Source organism: Gymnoscopelus braueri (genome assembly GCF_963280865.1).
Source record: "Gymnoscopelus braueri genome assembly, chromosome: 14".
In the NCBI taxonomy this organism is placed as follows: Eukaryota; Metazoa; Chordata; class Actinopteri; order Myctophiformes; family Myctophidae; genus Gymnoscopelus; species Gymnoscopelus braueri.
Window position 1 is genome coordinate 27,745,623 of NC_137619.1, and position 16,515 is coordinate 27,762,137.

At 45.0% G+C, this 16,515-nt stretch overlaps 1 protein-coding gene across 1 annotated transcript in view; it reads left to right on the plus strand.

The window, feature by feature from the left end:
• Window positions 1-2,369: 2,369 nt before the first annotated feature.
• The window catches only part of akt3a (v-akt murine thymoma viral oncogene homolog 3a), an 80,976-nt gene continuing 66,830 nt past the window's right edge, over window positions 2,370-16,515 (plus strand). Inside the window, exons 1-2 of the mRNA XM_080449313.1 lie at window positions 2,370-2,692; window positions 8,645-9,069. Of these exons, the coding sequence (XP_080305439.1) occupies window positions 9,024-9,069 (46 nt within the window). The 5' untranslated portion in view covers window positions 2,370-2,692; window positions 8,645-9,023. The remainder of the gene's footprint in view (window positions 2,693-8,644; window positions 9,070-16,515) is intronic.

Sequence of the window (16,515 nt, forward strand, 5' to 3'; positions counted from 1 at the left end):
CCTCAGGTACGGGGAAAGAAATGGACAAGGCCACAACCCAATACAGATTAAAACTAGCCAAGCGACTGAACTGCATCCAGAGCTCTGAACTAGTTAGTTAAGGGTGTTATTAGTTATACCTCAAGTGTATGTGTGGGTTGGCCTATGTAGGTAAAGCATTGAGAGCATTAAAAAAACTAGAATTTCAGAGCACAGGAGTGATATCAGAGCTAAAGACTTCAGGAACCCAGTGGCTGTTCATTTTGCAGAAGCCAAACATTGCATTTCATCATTAAAGTATATCGGCATTGAACAGGTCAAACTGCCCCCCAAAGGAGCTGACATTAACACACTACTTCTTAGGAGAGAAGCATTTTGGATCGATACATTACACACTGTTAATAAGGGCCTTAATGAAGCCCTTGATATCAGACCATTCCTGTAATCTGTATCCACCTGTGCTCTCTTATTAATGGGTCCCCCTTTTCTGCCTGTGTTTTCAGATTGGTAGTATCCACCTGACTTGACTATATCACATCCCATGTGGGTCTTGGTTTTAGCCTATGTTGAAATAAGTGTAGGCCATTAAAGTGTTGTGATATGGTCCCTGTTTGCGAACGCAGCGGAAGGAGGCGCGCCGAAGGCGCGCCTCCGCGCAAGTGGAGCTTACTATGAAACCGTGCTCGGGTTGTGTCTCTCTCTCTCTGTGTCTCTGTGTCTCTGTGTCTCTGTGTGCACTGCCTGTGTGCAGCTCCTCTGAGATAAGTAAATGTCCAATTTAGACGTACCATACATCAAATGAAAGGTCTTGGAAAACTGAACACATCTGTCAAGGTTGCGTTTCAGCCCGCCCCTTCCCCCGGAAGCCACGCCCCGGAGAAGGCTCCTAAAAACTCCCCATTGAAACCCCATGTTAAATGAAAAGTGCCCGAATCGCTCCGAAACTTTTTCTACCCCCCCTAAGTGGGGGTCTACGAACAAATACTTCGGGCTCGGATTTTGGCTCCGCCCCCCGGAAGTGGGTGAAACAGGCACTTCAAACACTTTGTTGAATTGTTCAAAAACATTCAAAGTTATTTTTTTGTGAATTTGTATTTTTCTAAGATGCTCCTTGTAACGCAGATTTCTTTTGTATTTTAAAAAAAAAATTGTATTGGTTACTTTTTTTTAAATATTTGTTTTCATTATTATAATTTTTTTTGTGCGTTCGCTTACCGCGTTCGCGCGTCTTACTTGTTTTATTAACTTCAGTGTAGAATTATCGACCACCATCTATGGCTTTGATTGTTCACTGTCTTAAATGTTCATGTACCTTTTTTGTATTAATGTTGTTCTCATGCTTCATTCTGAAGAAGACTCTATGTCAAAACATTAATCAATAAAGCACATTAATCAATAAAGCCTTGACTGGGAGCTTTTGCAAAGTCACAGTGTGCAGACTTCTATTTTTTACCGTGCTCAAGGACCCCCTTGAATCTTGATGATGCACAAGATGATGCATCAACACACACATACACACACACACACACACACACACACACACACATGCATGCACGCACGCACGCACGCACGCACGCACGCTTCCCCCTTCATGAATCATTTCTACCTCTGCCAGGCGGAGATTATGTTTTTGCTCCTGTTTGTATGGAGCGACCCTTTCTACTCTCATGATAAATGATAAAGTTATGGTGTACAGTAAGTAGGCCTACGCTCCTATGCCACAGAAAGTAGCCTACTCACATGCAGGCTCTTCACCTCACTTCACCCCCCAAACTAATACATTCATAATAATTAATCAGATTAAAAGATTACATGAGATAAGGTCAGTGGTGGTGGCACTGGTGGTGGTGGTGGTATTATGAATTGTTTTTGTATGGTTGTGTGTGTGTGTGTGTGTGTGTGCGTGAGACTGTGTGTGTGTGTGTGTGTGTGTGTGTTGTGTGTGTGTGTGTGTGTGTGTGTGTGTGTGTGTGTGTGTGTGTGTGTGTGTGTGTGTGTGTGGACAATAGCCTATATAAATTTGGTTAAACTTGAGTTAACGTTGGAATCAATACTCTTAATGTAAATATTGTCTCGGTGCCATAATAAAAAATAACAAGAAAGAAAGAAAAAATGTCGTCTCCTCTGACAACCAACTAGCCAATCACAGCACGACCGTCCCTCCGGCTTATGGGATCCAGACAGAGGAGTGGACAGAGCATGGGACAGAGAGAGGAGACAGCCAGGCAGCCAGCAGAGAGAGAGAGAGAGAGAGAGAGAGAGAGAGAGAGGGGGCGTTGTTACTAGCGGCTGACTGACGTCACGAGTGTTCTTGAAAGTCCCAAAAAGCGTTACTACCCAGCGGCAGGTTGCTCGGTTTATTATAGCATCTTCCTCCGACTTCAGCTGCGTTCGTCCGGCCGGGGAGACTGACTTGTGTTTTCATCCCACGGTCTTCCAGCCTCGTCCTCGACCCGGAACGCTAATTAAAGACTAGGGCTATTAAGGAAAACGGGACGGGTTACAGACAGTTAGAGTTAACCCCCCCTCAGCCTGTCTACTTCTAGCTGTTTAAGCTCTGCTCTGACCGACCCGACGGGAGAGAGGAGAGGAGAGGAGGAGAGAGGAGAGGAGAGGAGAGGAGGAGAGAGGAGAGGAGAGGAGGGGGGGATCTGTTCAACGGCAGTTGCCCTGAGGAGGAGAATTCCATCGCACCTTCTATACAAAGCGACAGGTAAATATTTATATCCCTTTATTGTGGTGAATGTTTGGTAAACATGACATGCAACTTGTGTGACATTGTAACTGTGTTTGTTACCATAGCAGGGTGGGCGGTCCCGTGTGGCTGACAGACAAGCCTGCCTGGGGGACTGTTGTGTTAACAGATTAACTCTCTCCGAGAATGTGCAACAATGTAACCGAATGGACCCGTGATGAAGGGTCCATTTGGTTACATTAACACACTGTGGGAGTTATACATGGATACATTGACACTGCAGACTCCGTGTTGACGATGCATTTAGAGAGAGTCAACGCGTCCAGTTCTGTTCTGTCATCATCATCATCATCATGCTGCATGCAACATGCGTCACTTTGACTTCCAGTCAGCTGTGTGACGTAAGATGCAGCAGGACTGTCCTCCTAGGACTAGTGGGCAACTAGCCCACACTAATATAGACCAGTGGATCTCAAAGTGGGGTCCAGGGACTCTCATGGTTCCTTGAGGGGGCTCTAAATTTACCCTTACCTTACCATAAGTCTGTAACTCTGTTAGTTCCATTTGTATAGGCTACTGTCAAGAGTTTTTTGGGGGGGGGGGCGGGGGGGGGGGGGGTCCCTTGAAATGTAAAAGTTTGAGAAACACTGATATAGACCAAATATAATTGGAGAACAACAGACAGATTCAAATAGATTACGGTACAGTACATGAGAATGAATGTGAAGTGCTCACTACCTGCTCGGGAGGCAGCTTTTTGTTGTTGTTGTTGTTGTTGTTGTTGTTGATGATGGTGATGGTGAAGACAGTGATGATGTTGCCACTGCTAAAGTTGACGATGAGATGAGCACTGATACTACTCTCTCAACGATTGACAATTATGGACAATGTCCCCACTCACTGTACCACGGCTGACTATTTTAACTAGACAGTGACCTCCCACATACCTCACAATATGGCTATATTATAGCCGTATAAAAACAACAACACAAGACTCCTAAAAGACAGGTGTCAGTCTGGGACCGCCCTGCACTTGACGTTCAGTTTAAACCTGGCTAGCAGGACAGAAGGGGGCCAAGGAGCAAAATGCCTCTTCAGATCTCTGTTTCACTGTTTTGAAATAAAAGGGAGTAGGGGAAAACAACAGGTGAAACATGATTCTATCTTTAAGCTATTAGTTCAGGTTAATAACAACTCACTAAACTAGACTTTCAGACTTTCACTTCTCCTGGAAGTTCATTTAAGAAATGTCATTTACTCATTGGATAACCTTCAGCTCTGTACATTTGTTAAACTCTGATGTACACAGTGACTGAGAGACTTCAACGATTCTTTGATTTTGGCATAAATCAGGGCATTGCTTTTTCTTCTAGGAATTGATATACCGGTAGCTAATTAAAAAAAAGAATGACAGTGGGGGAAAACTGTTTATTACACTGGTTTGAACACCAGATTCAAACTCGCAGTGCGATGTGCTGTGAGCTTGCAGTTCACAATATTTATCTGTGGAACCGAGTCAGACTAAATGTAATGGCTACAATTCCAAGTGCTTTTCAGTGTGGGGGGTCCCCAGTTCAAATATGATTATTTTGGGGGGTTGCAGCCTGAAAAGTTTGGCAACCCTTGGTCTAGGCTCATTGCTGTGCCTGTATACAGTTGATGGGAGGTCACTGTTCTGGGTGAGTTTAACTATCCAGAGACCAGGAGCATAGTCTTTAGGAAGTGATGCTTCCCCTTTGTCCAACAACTGAGCTCCACTCAAAGTGATCACAATCTTTGTAGACCAAAACATTTACATTCAAACAGTGTGCATTAATATTGTATGTCTTTATTAGCTGCAACATAAGTCTGATTAGCACAGGTTAAAGCAATAATCATATACAGTGGAGATGATGGTGAAATGGTGAATTAAATTTCCTTACATTATTCAAAGGCACATTAAAAAAAGATTTTTTCCCCCAATATATCAATGTAGATTTTTTTCACATCATTCGTTAAATGATATCTTTCTTGTTGTAGAGAACTTGGGATATTGCCCAGCACACAGCGCTACAAAAACCAGGGCTTGTTCAAACATTTCACACCGAGGATCCTCAAACAGATACAGACCAGATGGGGATCACTATCGTCTTTCTCCTTGTTTCACTATAATGTGGCTGAAGGCGAAGCCGTCTAGACCAGGGTTTGTCTGTATGTCTGTGTATAGGCTGCTACTATCAGAGCCTTGTATTAGAGAGTTCCGCCAATGAGGAGGCAGAAACAGCACCGGTCATGTGGTTCATGTAACTGGAAATAGTTACAAACGCTCATAGACTCCAGTGCATTCCGTAAACTTCGGTTTAGGGCTTTGTCACTATTTGCCAATAGAAGGCTTTATGTAGATGACCTGGCCCGATGAAGTGAACGGAGGTGACGCAACTGTCCTTGAATGGCTCTGGCTACTATGACTGTCCAATAAAAAGTACTGCATCCTTCTTATTGTAGCAAAGATCGTGAAAGTTGGATCACAGTTGATAATGTGATGTAAAAACAGAATTCTGAAGATAATCTCTTACACCAACACTTATTTGTAAAGATTACTATTTCCATTTGGCCAAAGGAGATTAGACGCCACCGCACCAGTTTGTCAATGCATTTTTTCCTGTATATTGCAGCTTCACCACTGAACAGAGACATTGTGATTTCATTTGTGTTGTCTTCGTTCACAAACTTTACGTATTGTAACTTGCTAGCAAGCAATATTAGCTAAAGAATGGACATGGAGGGGGCCACACCTTTATTAGACTATATATCTTTCTTTTCTTTTTTCTTTTTTTTTTGTGAGAGGAGTTCATTCTTCTATTATTTTCTTTAGATAGCGGCGAAGCAGGAAAGATCCAAGTTGGTTCCAGAAGTAGTGTGTCAATGTCCAGGCCATCAGCAGCACCAGTGGCCTCTATATGAACACAGTTTTGTAATTAATAGCATTGTTTTGGTATGGCTACAGAGTAGAGCAGACCCAGTATCTGTGATGCAGTGATGATAGTAGTGTGGAGAGCAAAGCTAAGCAGTAGTCACGTGTGCACCTTCACGATAGGTGTTGGTCGGTGGCTTCATAAACATCAGCAAACTGGTGGGACCAACAATGCATGTCTGACATGAAATGTGAGAGAGATGTGGGCACGCTTTGTTGTGCTATGCACATTGGTTCTAGTGCCATCCCACAATGCCTTGCCATGTCACCTGACCAGAGTGAGACTGATTAATGGTGGTGTCTGACTGTCTGCAGTGCACGCCCCCTTGACTACTTCTCTCTATCCTTCTTTTTATTCCCTGTTTCTGAGACCTTTCTTTCTCTTGCTCTCCTTTCTTTCTTTGTGCTTCTGTCTTTCCTCTGGACTTCCTCTTTGTCACAACATGATTATGTGCTGGGTGCTTTCCCCTGGCACGGATGGCTCACCATAGCAACAGCTGCCTCGTGAATAAGGGGTTAGCCACTGTCTGGAGGACATGATTCAGCACCAGGAGTCCTCCTCTCCTCTCCTCTCCTCTCCTCTCCTCTCCTCTCCTCTCCTCTCCTCTCCTCTCCTCTCCTCTCCTCTCCTCTCCTCTCCTCTCCTCACCTCTCCTCTCCTCTCCTCTCCTCTCCTCTCCTCTCCTCTCCTCTCCTCTCCTCTCCTCTCCTCGCTCCTAACAGATTAACCCATTCAATCCGGATCTACAAATGTCTTCTAAATCCTAACAGTTTTCTGAAAACCGTATGTCGCTATGATATCAGTGTATAATATCTCAAACTTTTTCATGTCAAGGACCCCAAAAATGATATGTATTTGGCACTCGGTGCGGCGCTATGAACTTGTATATCTGTTATTTTTGAATGGCCAAAGTATAAAATAATAGCTAACATCTAAAATGACACAGATGCGTTCCGGCTTGAATGGGTTAAGACGGTACTTGGTGCCATGTCTTGTCCGTAACACTTACAGTGATCTGGGCCATGCTACTCCCGATTAAGGCTGACGCTAAAAGTAGCTTTTCCGGTTACAATGCAACATGAAGTCCCAGGCTGGAGCAGCATGTTTAAAGTATGAGAATGACCAGGTTCTGACCAACATGAATCATTTTCATTTCTGTTCATTTCTGCAGGAATCTGCACTGTTATTGTTGTTGTTTTCAGTCTGTATGTATTTACTATTTATACATACAATTTCTGTGAAGGATATTGATTTCTGTTTGCAGGAATTTTGCTACACCTACATGACTTAAAATAGTAAAAGTGTGCCATGGAGAGGGTATGGTTTCATCCCAGCTAGGGATGTACGTGAAGGCGTTGAATTTCTTATTAAGCGTTTCAATGTATAACTTACCCCAGGATTTAGTTGAGTGTAGTATTATTTGGCCATGTACCTCTTGAAGATATATCAAGCAGATTGTCACTGGTAAGAGAAATGAAAAGGTCTCCTGTCAGATTGAACTCAGACAACCTCAACCTGTATAAAGTGAATGTAAATAAAGTGAGCTTACTTAATATTTCAGCCATTTGATGCTTTTGTCAAAAACAGAAGTGTGGCCTCCGTGACATGAAGTATTAGTAGTACACAGAAACATGCAGGCATCTGCTTTCATAAAGGTGACTAAATATTTCTGTCCAAGGAAACGTGAGGGAAACCCTGTGTCTATGTCTATAATGGTGTGTATGTGCGTGTGTGTGTGTGTGTTCTAGGCTCCATTATGACTCTGCGGTTCCGTGGCAGTGCAGACGCCAGCTGATGTGAATACTGATCCGGGCTGGCTAGATTGCAGCTAACGGCTAAGCTAGCACCGGTCTCCATTCAAAACCCAGCAATGTAGTGTAGCGTAATGTACAGTGTAGTAGGGTGCATTTGAGGTGAACACAACCGCTATGCAGAGAGGGGAGGGCGCCAGAGAGAGACAGACAGAGAGAGAGAGAGAGAGAGAGAGAGAGAGAGAGAGAGAGAGAGAGAGAGAGAGAGAGAGAGAGAGAGAGAGAGAGAGAGAGAGAGAGAGAGATGCCGAGCCCAAGCTTAAGAGAGGAGAGAGAGAGAGAGGTGCAAAGAGATAAAGAGAAAGAGAGAGAGAGGGAGAGAGAGAGAGAGAGAGAGAGAGAGAGAGAGAGAGAGAGAGAGAGGGAGAGTGAGAGAGTGAGAGAGTGAGAGAGTGAGAGAGAGAGGTGCAGAGCCGGAGCTTGGCACAGAAGAGGTAGAGACAGGTAGAGAGAGAGAGAGGTAGAGAGAGAGAGAGAGAAACACCATGAAGAGCATCCCATACTGGCGCTTGTTGCTATTTATAGACCGAGACCTACTCCACTGTGCCGAGATGCTCTCCCACCTCCCACACACGCACAAATCATCCCAAACTCACACATACACGCACACACACACACACACACACACACACACACACACACACACACACACACACACACACACACACACACACACACACACACACACACACACACACACACACACACATACACAGAAGCACGCACACTTGTACACTCTACGATGAGATACTTGCTTGATGGACAAACATGCAGCCTCAAGCGCAAAAAAGCATGACGATACTGTAGACACACACACACACACACACACACACACACACACACACACACACACACACACACACACACACACACACACACACACACACACACACACACACACACACACACACAGGACTTGGCTGCCAGCACGGAGCAAAAATCTATGAATGAGGAGAGCGCACTTGTTTTGCCAGCAAGGTCAATTGTTGCTCTGTCAAGAGTTCTGCATTAATTCAGAGAGAGGAGGGGGGGGCAGGAGGGGTATTTGTCCTTACAATGACTTAGTTGTTTGTCTTGTCAGATTGTATAAAAGGGCTTTGGAGGAGAGAGAGAGGGAGCGAACAAATGAACGAACAGAGGTGAAGGAGGGAAAAAAACTAAATCTGTGCCTTTTTTATTTCCTTTCTCCTTTCACTTCCTTCCAGGCTGAGTCACTGCCGGTGAGAGAGAGAGAGAGAGAAGAAGAAGAGGAGGAGGAAGGAAGATAAGCCACAACCGGAAGCAAAACCACACACGACGCACAACGCACACAGGCACTGCACGTGTGTGTCCGAGAGTGAGAGTGAGCGAGAGTGAAAGACTGCGTGAGCCAGGGAGAGAACGCAGAAGGAGAGAGAGGAAGCAAGGAAGGGAGGAGGGAGGAGAGCGAGGCGGAGGCTGGGAGAGCCGATCCCCCCCCCTACCCCCCACTCCCCCTCCTCTCCTCTCTCCTCTCTCTCCCTCTCTCCCTCTCTCTCTCTCTCTCTCCCTCTCTCTCTGTGTGGAGCAGGCGTGTAGCGGCATCAGGCTCGGCGTGAAGGAACCATGAGCGATGTCACCGTTGTTAAAGAGGGATGGCTCCAAAAGCGGGGTGAGTAGTATGTACTTCTCCTCTCTCCATCTCTCTCTCTTTCTCTTTCTGTCTCTCTCTTTACTCCTCCCTTCTCCATCCCGCCTTTTCCCGGTCTCATGTCTAGACCGGCGTAGGGGGGTGTGGTGGGGGGGGGGGGGGGGGGTTTAAATGGCCATGCTCTGCAAGTGGGAGTGAGCATGCATGCATACTGTATGCATGTTTGCTAGTGAGTACCTGTGATCACATGCATGTTTGATTATCCTCCCATGTGCGTGTGTGTCTGCGTGCGTGTGTCTGTGCGCCCTCAGGAATGTGCAGCTTTCTCTACTTATTAGGATCAAGCTTGGCCGGCTGCTGACGGCTGCCAGGCCACACGTGTGCGCTTTAAACAGGTTGTGTCTGGGGCATTCAGTGTGACTGTGCACGTACAGTCTGTGCACAATGCACAGGTGAGGGGTGGGGGCTGTGTTTGTGTTTGTGTGTGCGCAATGTGCATTTGTGTCCGTGTGTACACTGAGCTGCTGACACACAGTAAAAATCATAATAATGTATACTTTTGTATCTTGAGTGTGGACAATTTGTTAAATTAGCACTGGGGATTTGACCATGCAGCATCAGGGCTGAGAGATGAAACACTGGCAGGAACACACAGTTAATGGCATGAGACCCGGCGTGGGATGTAAATTCTAGCCGTAATGTTTAGCAGCCTGTGAAATGCAAGTTTGGTTCACCGTCATCCGAAAGGACGGTCTTGTCCCGAGTTTTTCTACAATGTTCTCAGATCGTCTGTCAGTGGAGGGGGGGGGGGGGTCATGTGACCTGGGGGGGTGGTTGAGGGCATCGTCAACACATCCTGTTTACAGCTCTTACAGCTTCACTGAATGAGACTGGAGGAGAGGAAGAGAGAGTGGAAGAGACTGGAACGAAAGAGCTTTGACACGCACACACACTCACACACACACACACACACTCACACACACACACACACACACACACACACACACACACACACACACACACACACTCACACACACACACACACACACACACACACACACACACACACACACACACACACACACACACACATAAACACAAACACGCATCTCTGCATATTCCCTCTTCCTGCTTTTTGTTTTTCTCCTTTGTGCTCAGTGAACTCTGAGTGCTTGTAGTAGCGGGTGGTCCAAAGTGTTCACAGTGAGCCAAAACAGACCCAGACAAGCCTGCGTAAAAGTAGTAGTTTTTCCTTGAAAGTGCTCTGTGTTGACATGTCTATAGTGATGACCACATTTTACATTGTACAGCTTTCCATTTGACCAATGTATGCCATTGCCCATTGGTTTATGTAGCCATTGGTGGTAATTTCTGTGTGTGTGTGTGTGTGTGTGTGTGTGTGTGTGTGTGTGTGTGTGTGTGTGTGTGTGTGTGTGTGTGTGTGTGTGTGTGCGCGTGTGTGCGCGTGTGTGTGTGAAAAAGAGACGGAGAGAGAGCAGGGGGAGATGGGGAGAGGGAGGAAGCAGGGGGAGAGGGAAAGAGCGGGGGGATTTCCAGCATTGTAAGCCAATGATGGTCCTTCTCGCTCACTCGTTTGGGGGTACAAAATCATGGGATAAAAAATAAATAAAAAATACCCAGAGGGTAGAGCACTGAGGCGCTCCAACACAAACACTCTGACATTAAGCTTCACACAACAAACATCAGCAGCACACACAACATTCACCACAATGACAAACAAATTACGTCCGCGCAAAAATAAGCGAGGGCTCGCTTATTTTGGGGTTAAAAAATCGTGGGATAAAAATTTCCCCCCAAAAAGTTTTTAAATCTTTTAAAATAATTTGAGTCTTGGGACCCCCGCGAAACATCGCGGACCCTCGTGAAACATCGCAGACCCCATCGGCTGTTTTTTATTTTTCATGAAGAATGATCGTTTTTCCCCTTCAGCCAATTGCAGTGCATTTTTGCCACCTCCGCGACTAATGTGACGCAACGGGACTTTTGAGATGGCCATGCCCAAAATAGGTTGCCTTATTCGGATACATGCGTGTGACTGGCCGCCCCTGCCGGTTCTCTGAAATTTTATTTTTAAATAGGCTCTGTCATGATTAATTGACCACATATATGAAGTGAAACAACTAAATTCTATCCAAACGATCTTATAAGTAAATTCCGTGCCTCAAAGAAGAAGTTTGAGAGCTTTTTGAAGTTCTAAAACAGCTGAGAAAAGTGTGGAGAAAACTGCCCACAGAAACAATGGCTGCCGTTCGTGTTTGGTCGGCTGCACTGAGGCTGCACTCGGATCCATTCGGGCTCACTCGAACTCGCCACCTGATTGGCCAACTTTTGCTGTCAATCACAGAACGATGAGCGACGACGCTGATAGGCTCGTCGGGTTTACCAGGCTAGGTTGTTGGTAGGATGTGTAACATAGCCGTTTGAGCATGCGCAGTGCTGAGGTTGGGTTGCCATGTCCAGGTGTTGTAAGCGTGAAGTGGGTGTAATTGGTTAGAGAAAGTGCGTCCGACGCATGCGCAGTGCGCAGCTTTGTGTTTTTTCATGAAGCTGGTTGCTTGTTGCTCTCGCACAATCTGGCAACAGCGGTGAAAGACGAAGTCAAACCAGTGAAAGACGAAATCAACCAGGACAAGTCAAACCCGTTAAACCTGTTGCCTCTCGCGCATGCGCCTGCATGCCAATTGTAGTATAGATAACAGCATCGCAGAACCAATGCTAACGGAGGTCCTTCATATTGGGACGGTATCAGGATTGGTTGTCAAAGGGGTAGGTTTGTTGCCGCTTGTTTTCTCATCCGTTCAAACCTATACATTGAATTCAATTTCCCCTGATGTACCAGTTGCTGGAGAGCTCTGATCATCTCTGAGTCCAAATATCATTACTGTTGGCAGTGGTGTACTGTGGATTTGTTTACTAGTCGAGCGCCATGTCACGTGCACGTGCACATGCTCGCACATACTGTACACGCACATGTGAGCGATCGCCAATTGAAATAACCTCTTTAATATGTAGGCCTATTTATTAACCCACAATATCGAATGTTATTCTATTTACTTGCATAATGGGGACACTTTAGTGTTGTCATATAGCCTACATTTACCTTGCAGACGTCACCTCTGTAATTTCATTCATGAAGCCATTAAACAAACGTTCTCTTTGGACTGCTTCAGAGAACATCTGACAGTATGCTATGCCTACAGTACTTAGCAGGTCACACAATGGACCATTGTAGCTTTTGTAAGTGTTGGGAGATGCGAATAGTTGTTTTTGATCGATACGGAGGTAGACACATTCACGGGCGTGTGTGCAGCTCAAACAACTACGTAGTCAATGGCTCTGAACTAGTGGAACGGCGCTCTACTGACTGTTGGGTAGGAATCTTGTACAGTATCACCATACATGTATATCAACTTTTTGTTTTTTTCAAATGCCCTACTTCATACAAGAGTGTCGTGCAAAAGTAGCTGAGAATAGCTGATCTATAAGCTCACGTTGGGAAAAAAATACTTGCGAAATTGAAAGTGGTTACGTGTGTGTGGGGATTTCATATAAATATTGAACCAATGAAATGTATTAACAAGAGCTTGTGACTAAATAATAACTAGATTGGATCCATTGGAACACAGGTCAAATCTTTCCCATTTCTTGAAAAGTAACAGTTTTGCACATACAAGGTTTACACCCAACATTGATGACACTAATATCTATTGCCAATGAATATAACAATGTACAGACTATCAGCAACAGTGAATATAATGAGTATATCGCTGTCGGGAGGAACATTTTCATTGATTAAATATCAAACCCACAGACAGAATTAATCACTTTCACTTTCAAAATATTTCAAAAATATCAGATCTACAAGCTCACAAAGTACGTGACACATAAATATCAATGAATATAAATACGTTTCACAGCATTTATCCTTAACGGGTAACAGTCAAGGTTCTCTAGTGTACATCCTAGTAGTCCATGTGCAAGTGCACAAAGCAGGAGGTAGTAATAAACCAAAAGATCAGACAGTGATCTTAACCCATCAATCCGGGAACGCATCTGTGTCATTTTAGATATTCAAAAATAGCAGATCTACAAGCTCATTATTTTTTTTGAATAGCCAAAGTTATAAAATAATGGTGATAGCTAAAATCTAAAATGACACAGATGCGTTTTCGGATTGAATGGGTGAAGTTCTCCTATAGAAGTCAAGCTTGGTTGTGGAGCCTGTTGCTTTTTGGTGTGCAGAGAAGGGATGAGTCTGTGGCTGAATGCTCCTCATCCCTGCTAGCTCATTGTTGAGTGGAGGAGGGGGGTTCACCAGGATAGCGTTCAGCTTCCTCCTCATCCTCTCCTCAGCAGCAAGATCCAGATTGTCTAACTCTCAACTACAGAGCCGGTCTTCCTTACCAACATACCATACCATTGCAAGGAAGAGGATACTGGCTACTACAGACATAAGTTGTTGTGGGGTAATATAGGCTGTTTGTACGCGTAAACGTCACTTTACGTTACATTGCTGTGTTGCACAAAGTTACAGTAGTAGTTGTGAATTCCAAGTATGGCTTAACATTCCTGGTAAAAAAGACGTTTGCAATTTCATTGATTCTGATTCTGACTGTGTTTCTCCATCTGGACTTTTCACAGTTGTTTGCTTGGAGTTGTCGTATTGTGTTCAGTTGATGCTTGGTGGGAGCGCTTGGATTGCTGTACTGCTCAATGTCGGATGCCACAGTCCCACCCGAGGAGACAAGTTCAGCCACAGCCATTAGTGTACTTTTCATAATAGTGGTGCTGCTACATGCACATTGCATACATCCAAGCATGTATACATGCAACAAAGTGCATTTTTACACCACAGTATTTAAATGAGCATTCTACCGTCGGTGTGTGTGGGTTAGGTTTGTATGTCTGAATATGTGTATGTCTTGGTTTGTATGTGGGCGTGTCTTTGTATGTGTGTGTGTCTGTTACAGTAAGGTTTCCATGTCTATGTATCTGTGTGCATGTACAGTAGTGTGCGGGATTGTCTGTACAAACTGTGTGTGCGTGTGCATGCACGCCACAGCCTGCCATGCAGGGTGATTCTCAGACAGCCGTCTGTGCATATTAAGAGGAACACATTGCCCCCAGTCACAACACATCCTACCAGAGTGCGTGTGTGTGGGGGGGGAATGAGTTTGTCTGCTTCGTATGTTAAATATTTGTGTGTGTGTGTGTGTGTGTGTGTGTGTGTGTGTGTGTGTGTGTGTGTGTGTGTGTGTGTGTGTGTGTGTGTGTGTGTGTGTGTGTGTGTGTGTGTGTGTGTGTGTGTGTGTGTGTGTGTGTGTGTGTGGATGGGAGTGCGTGGTTCAGGATGCTGACTCACTGTCCGGCTCGTGATACAGCAAAGACTGCAGTCTTACTCATTACACATTTAGTTGAAACAACAGAGAGGTACAGAAACACACACACAGTTCTAATGCGGAGTGTGACAAATTTTTTTTGACTGAAGATATAATTTTTCTGCCATACAGCAGTTCTGAATTGGAGTGAACTGAGAGAGAGAGGTTAATTGAGTTTCATAGAGGCAGATTAGAGAGGAAGCAGAGTGAAATGCAATGGAAATAAAGAGGGAATGGATCTCTCCCTGCCTCCCTCTGACTTTCTCTCTCTCTCTCTCTCTCTCTCTCTCTCTCTCTCTCTCCCCTCTGTCTGTCTTTCTCTCTCTCTATGAAAGGAAATGCTGCGCATTCATTCACAACCTTCTGGATGTAGGAGGCATTTTTTGCTGATGCACACATGGGATGCTCTCTATGCAAGTTTTATGAAGAAATTGTGTGTGTGTGTGTGTGTGTGTGTGTGTGTGTGTGTGTGTGTGTGTGTGTGTGTGTGTGTGTGTGTGTGTGTGTGTGTGTGTGTGTGTGTGTGTGTGTGTGTGTGTGTGTGTGTGTGTGTGTGTGTGTATGCGTGCATGGACATGTACAGTAAGTGTGATTCCTAGAGAGTGGCTTTTGTCAGACAAGGCACTTTCCATTAGAATAATTGACGCATCATGACAGCTGTGTTCAGCACGTGCACATGCATGTGTGCACAAACATACAGACGCACACAGGAATGATCATCTTACATGGGACAGTAGATACTGATCACTGGCAACGGTGATGAATTTGTCCTTGTATCTTTTCTTCGTAATAGCGTGCATATATTTATACACACACATACATTTAATGTGCGTTTGTGTGCATGAAAGCGCTTGTCCTCATGCTGTCCAGGTTGTCAATGAATGTCTAACAGCTCTAGCCTGGGATCAATACCATTTTCGGGTTTCTGATCCGGTCTGGAAGCGGAAATAACTTTACACCATCCAGCTGCCGGAACACACGACCGGAACCTCCGGTGCCGTGCACCTCCAAAATGATTCCCCTAGTTTAAAATGTGGTTAGTTGGGTGTACTCGTTTTGTTTCTTTTGGTATAATAATCGTTTGGTATGTCCATCTTTTATTCTAACTCGTAGCGCGACTAGCGAGACAAAACTAGTTGATCCGCATTATGTGGGGAACAAAAACAATGCGACACCAACCCGGACACACCACCGGAACACGATTGTTTCACGGCTCAGTTTTAGAATGAATACCAGGTTTTCCTCCGCGGTGGAAAGCCTGGTGACGCGAGGTTATAACAGCTCAGGTTCCAGGGGCGAGTGTTGAGACCGTAGTACAAAGAGTTGTTACTCCCACTGTAACAGCTTCAACGCCTTTAACTTACTTTTGTCTTTCTTTATAGATGGATAGATAGATATAGATATCCCCTGTGAACCCAGTTTGGTCCTAACCCAAAGTTTGTGCACCTCTGGTTTAAAAGGCTTGAACTTTATTCTGGTTTTTGTATTCACCTTCAAGGAGACCCACAATAACCATGATCATCTTTTGTTTGTTGTCAGTTATTTATGCACCAGAAGAACTTTGTGTCCATTTTTATGGCCTGTTTCCAGTGCCTTGGTAGTTAAGCCATGTGCAACTTTTTTTAACCACTTAAACCCTATACAGCGTATACTTTGTTGACCGGGGTCCACCAGGGGTTTATCTTTGGCCCCCTTCCCTCCTCACCAAATCTCTTCACTGAACGGTTACCGATCTACAAGCTAACAAGTAAAGCGGTGCGTTGCGACTTACCGTGAGCTTGTACTGTAGATCTGCTATTTTAGTTTTTTTGGCTATTATGGCATACCCAGAATAGGGCCGCGAGGGCTCAAGTGGTCAAGGAGACTTGAATTTCACCCAAGCACTTTCCAAAGATATTTGTACAACAGACCGGGAGGCTTGTTGGGTCTGCTGCCGGTACATGTCAGGCTCTCAGGCCCGCGAGGTCAGGGAGTGGGCTGCTGCGAACTGTGTTGCAGAGGACACTGTTGCCTACAGCAGTGAGGAGAGGACAGACACTGAAGGCAGTTTTTGCTTTATTTAATAGGA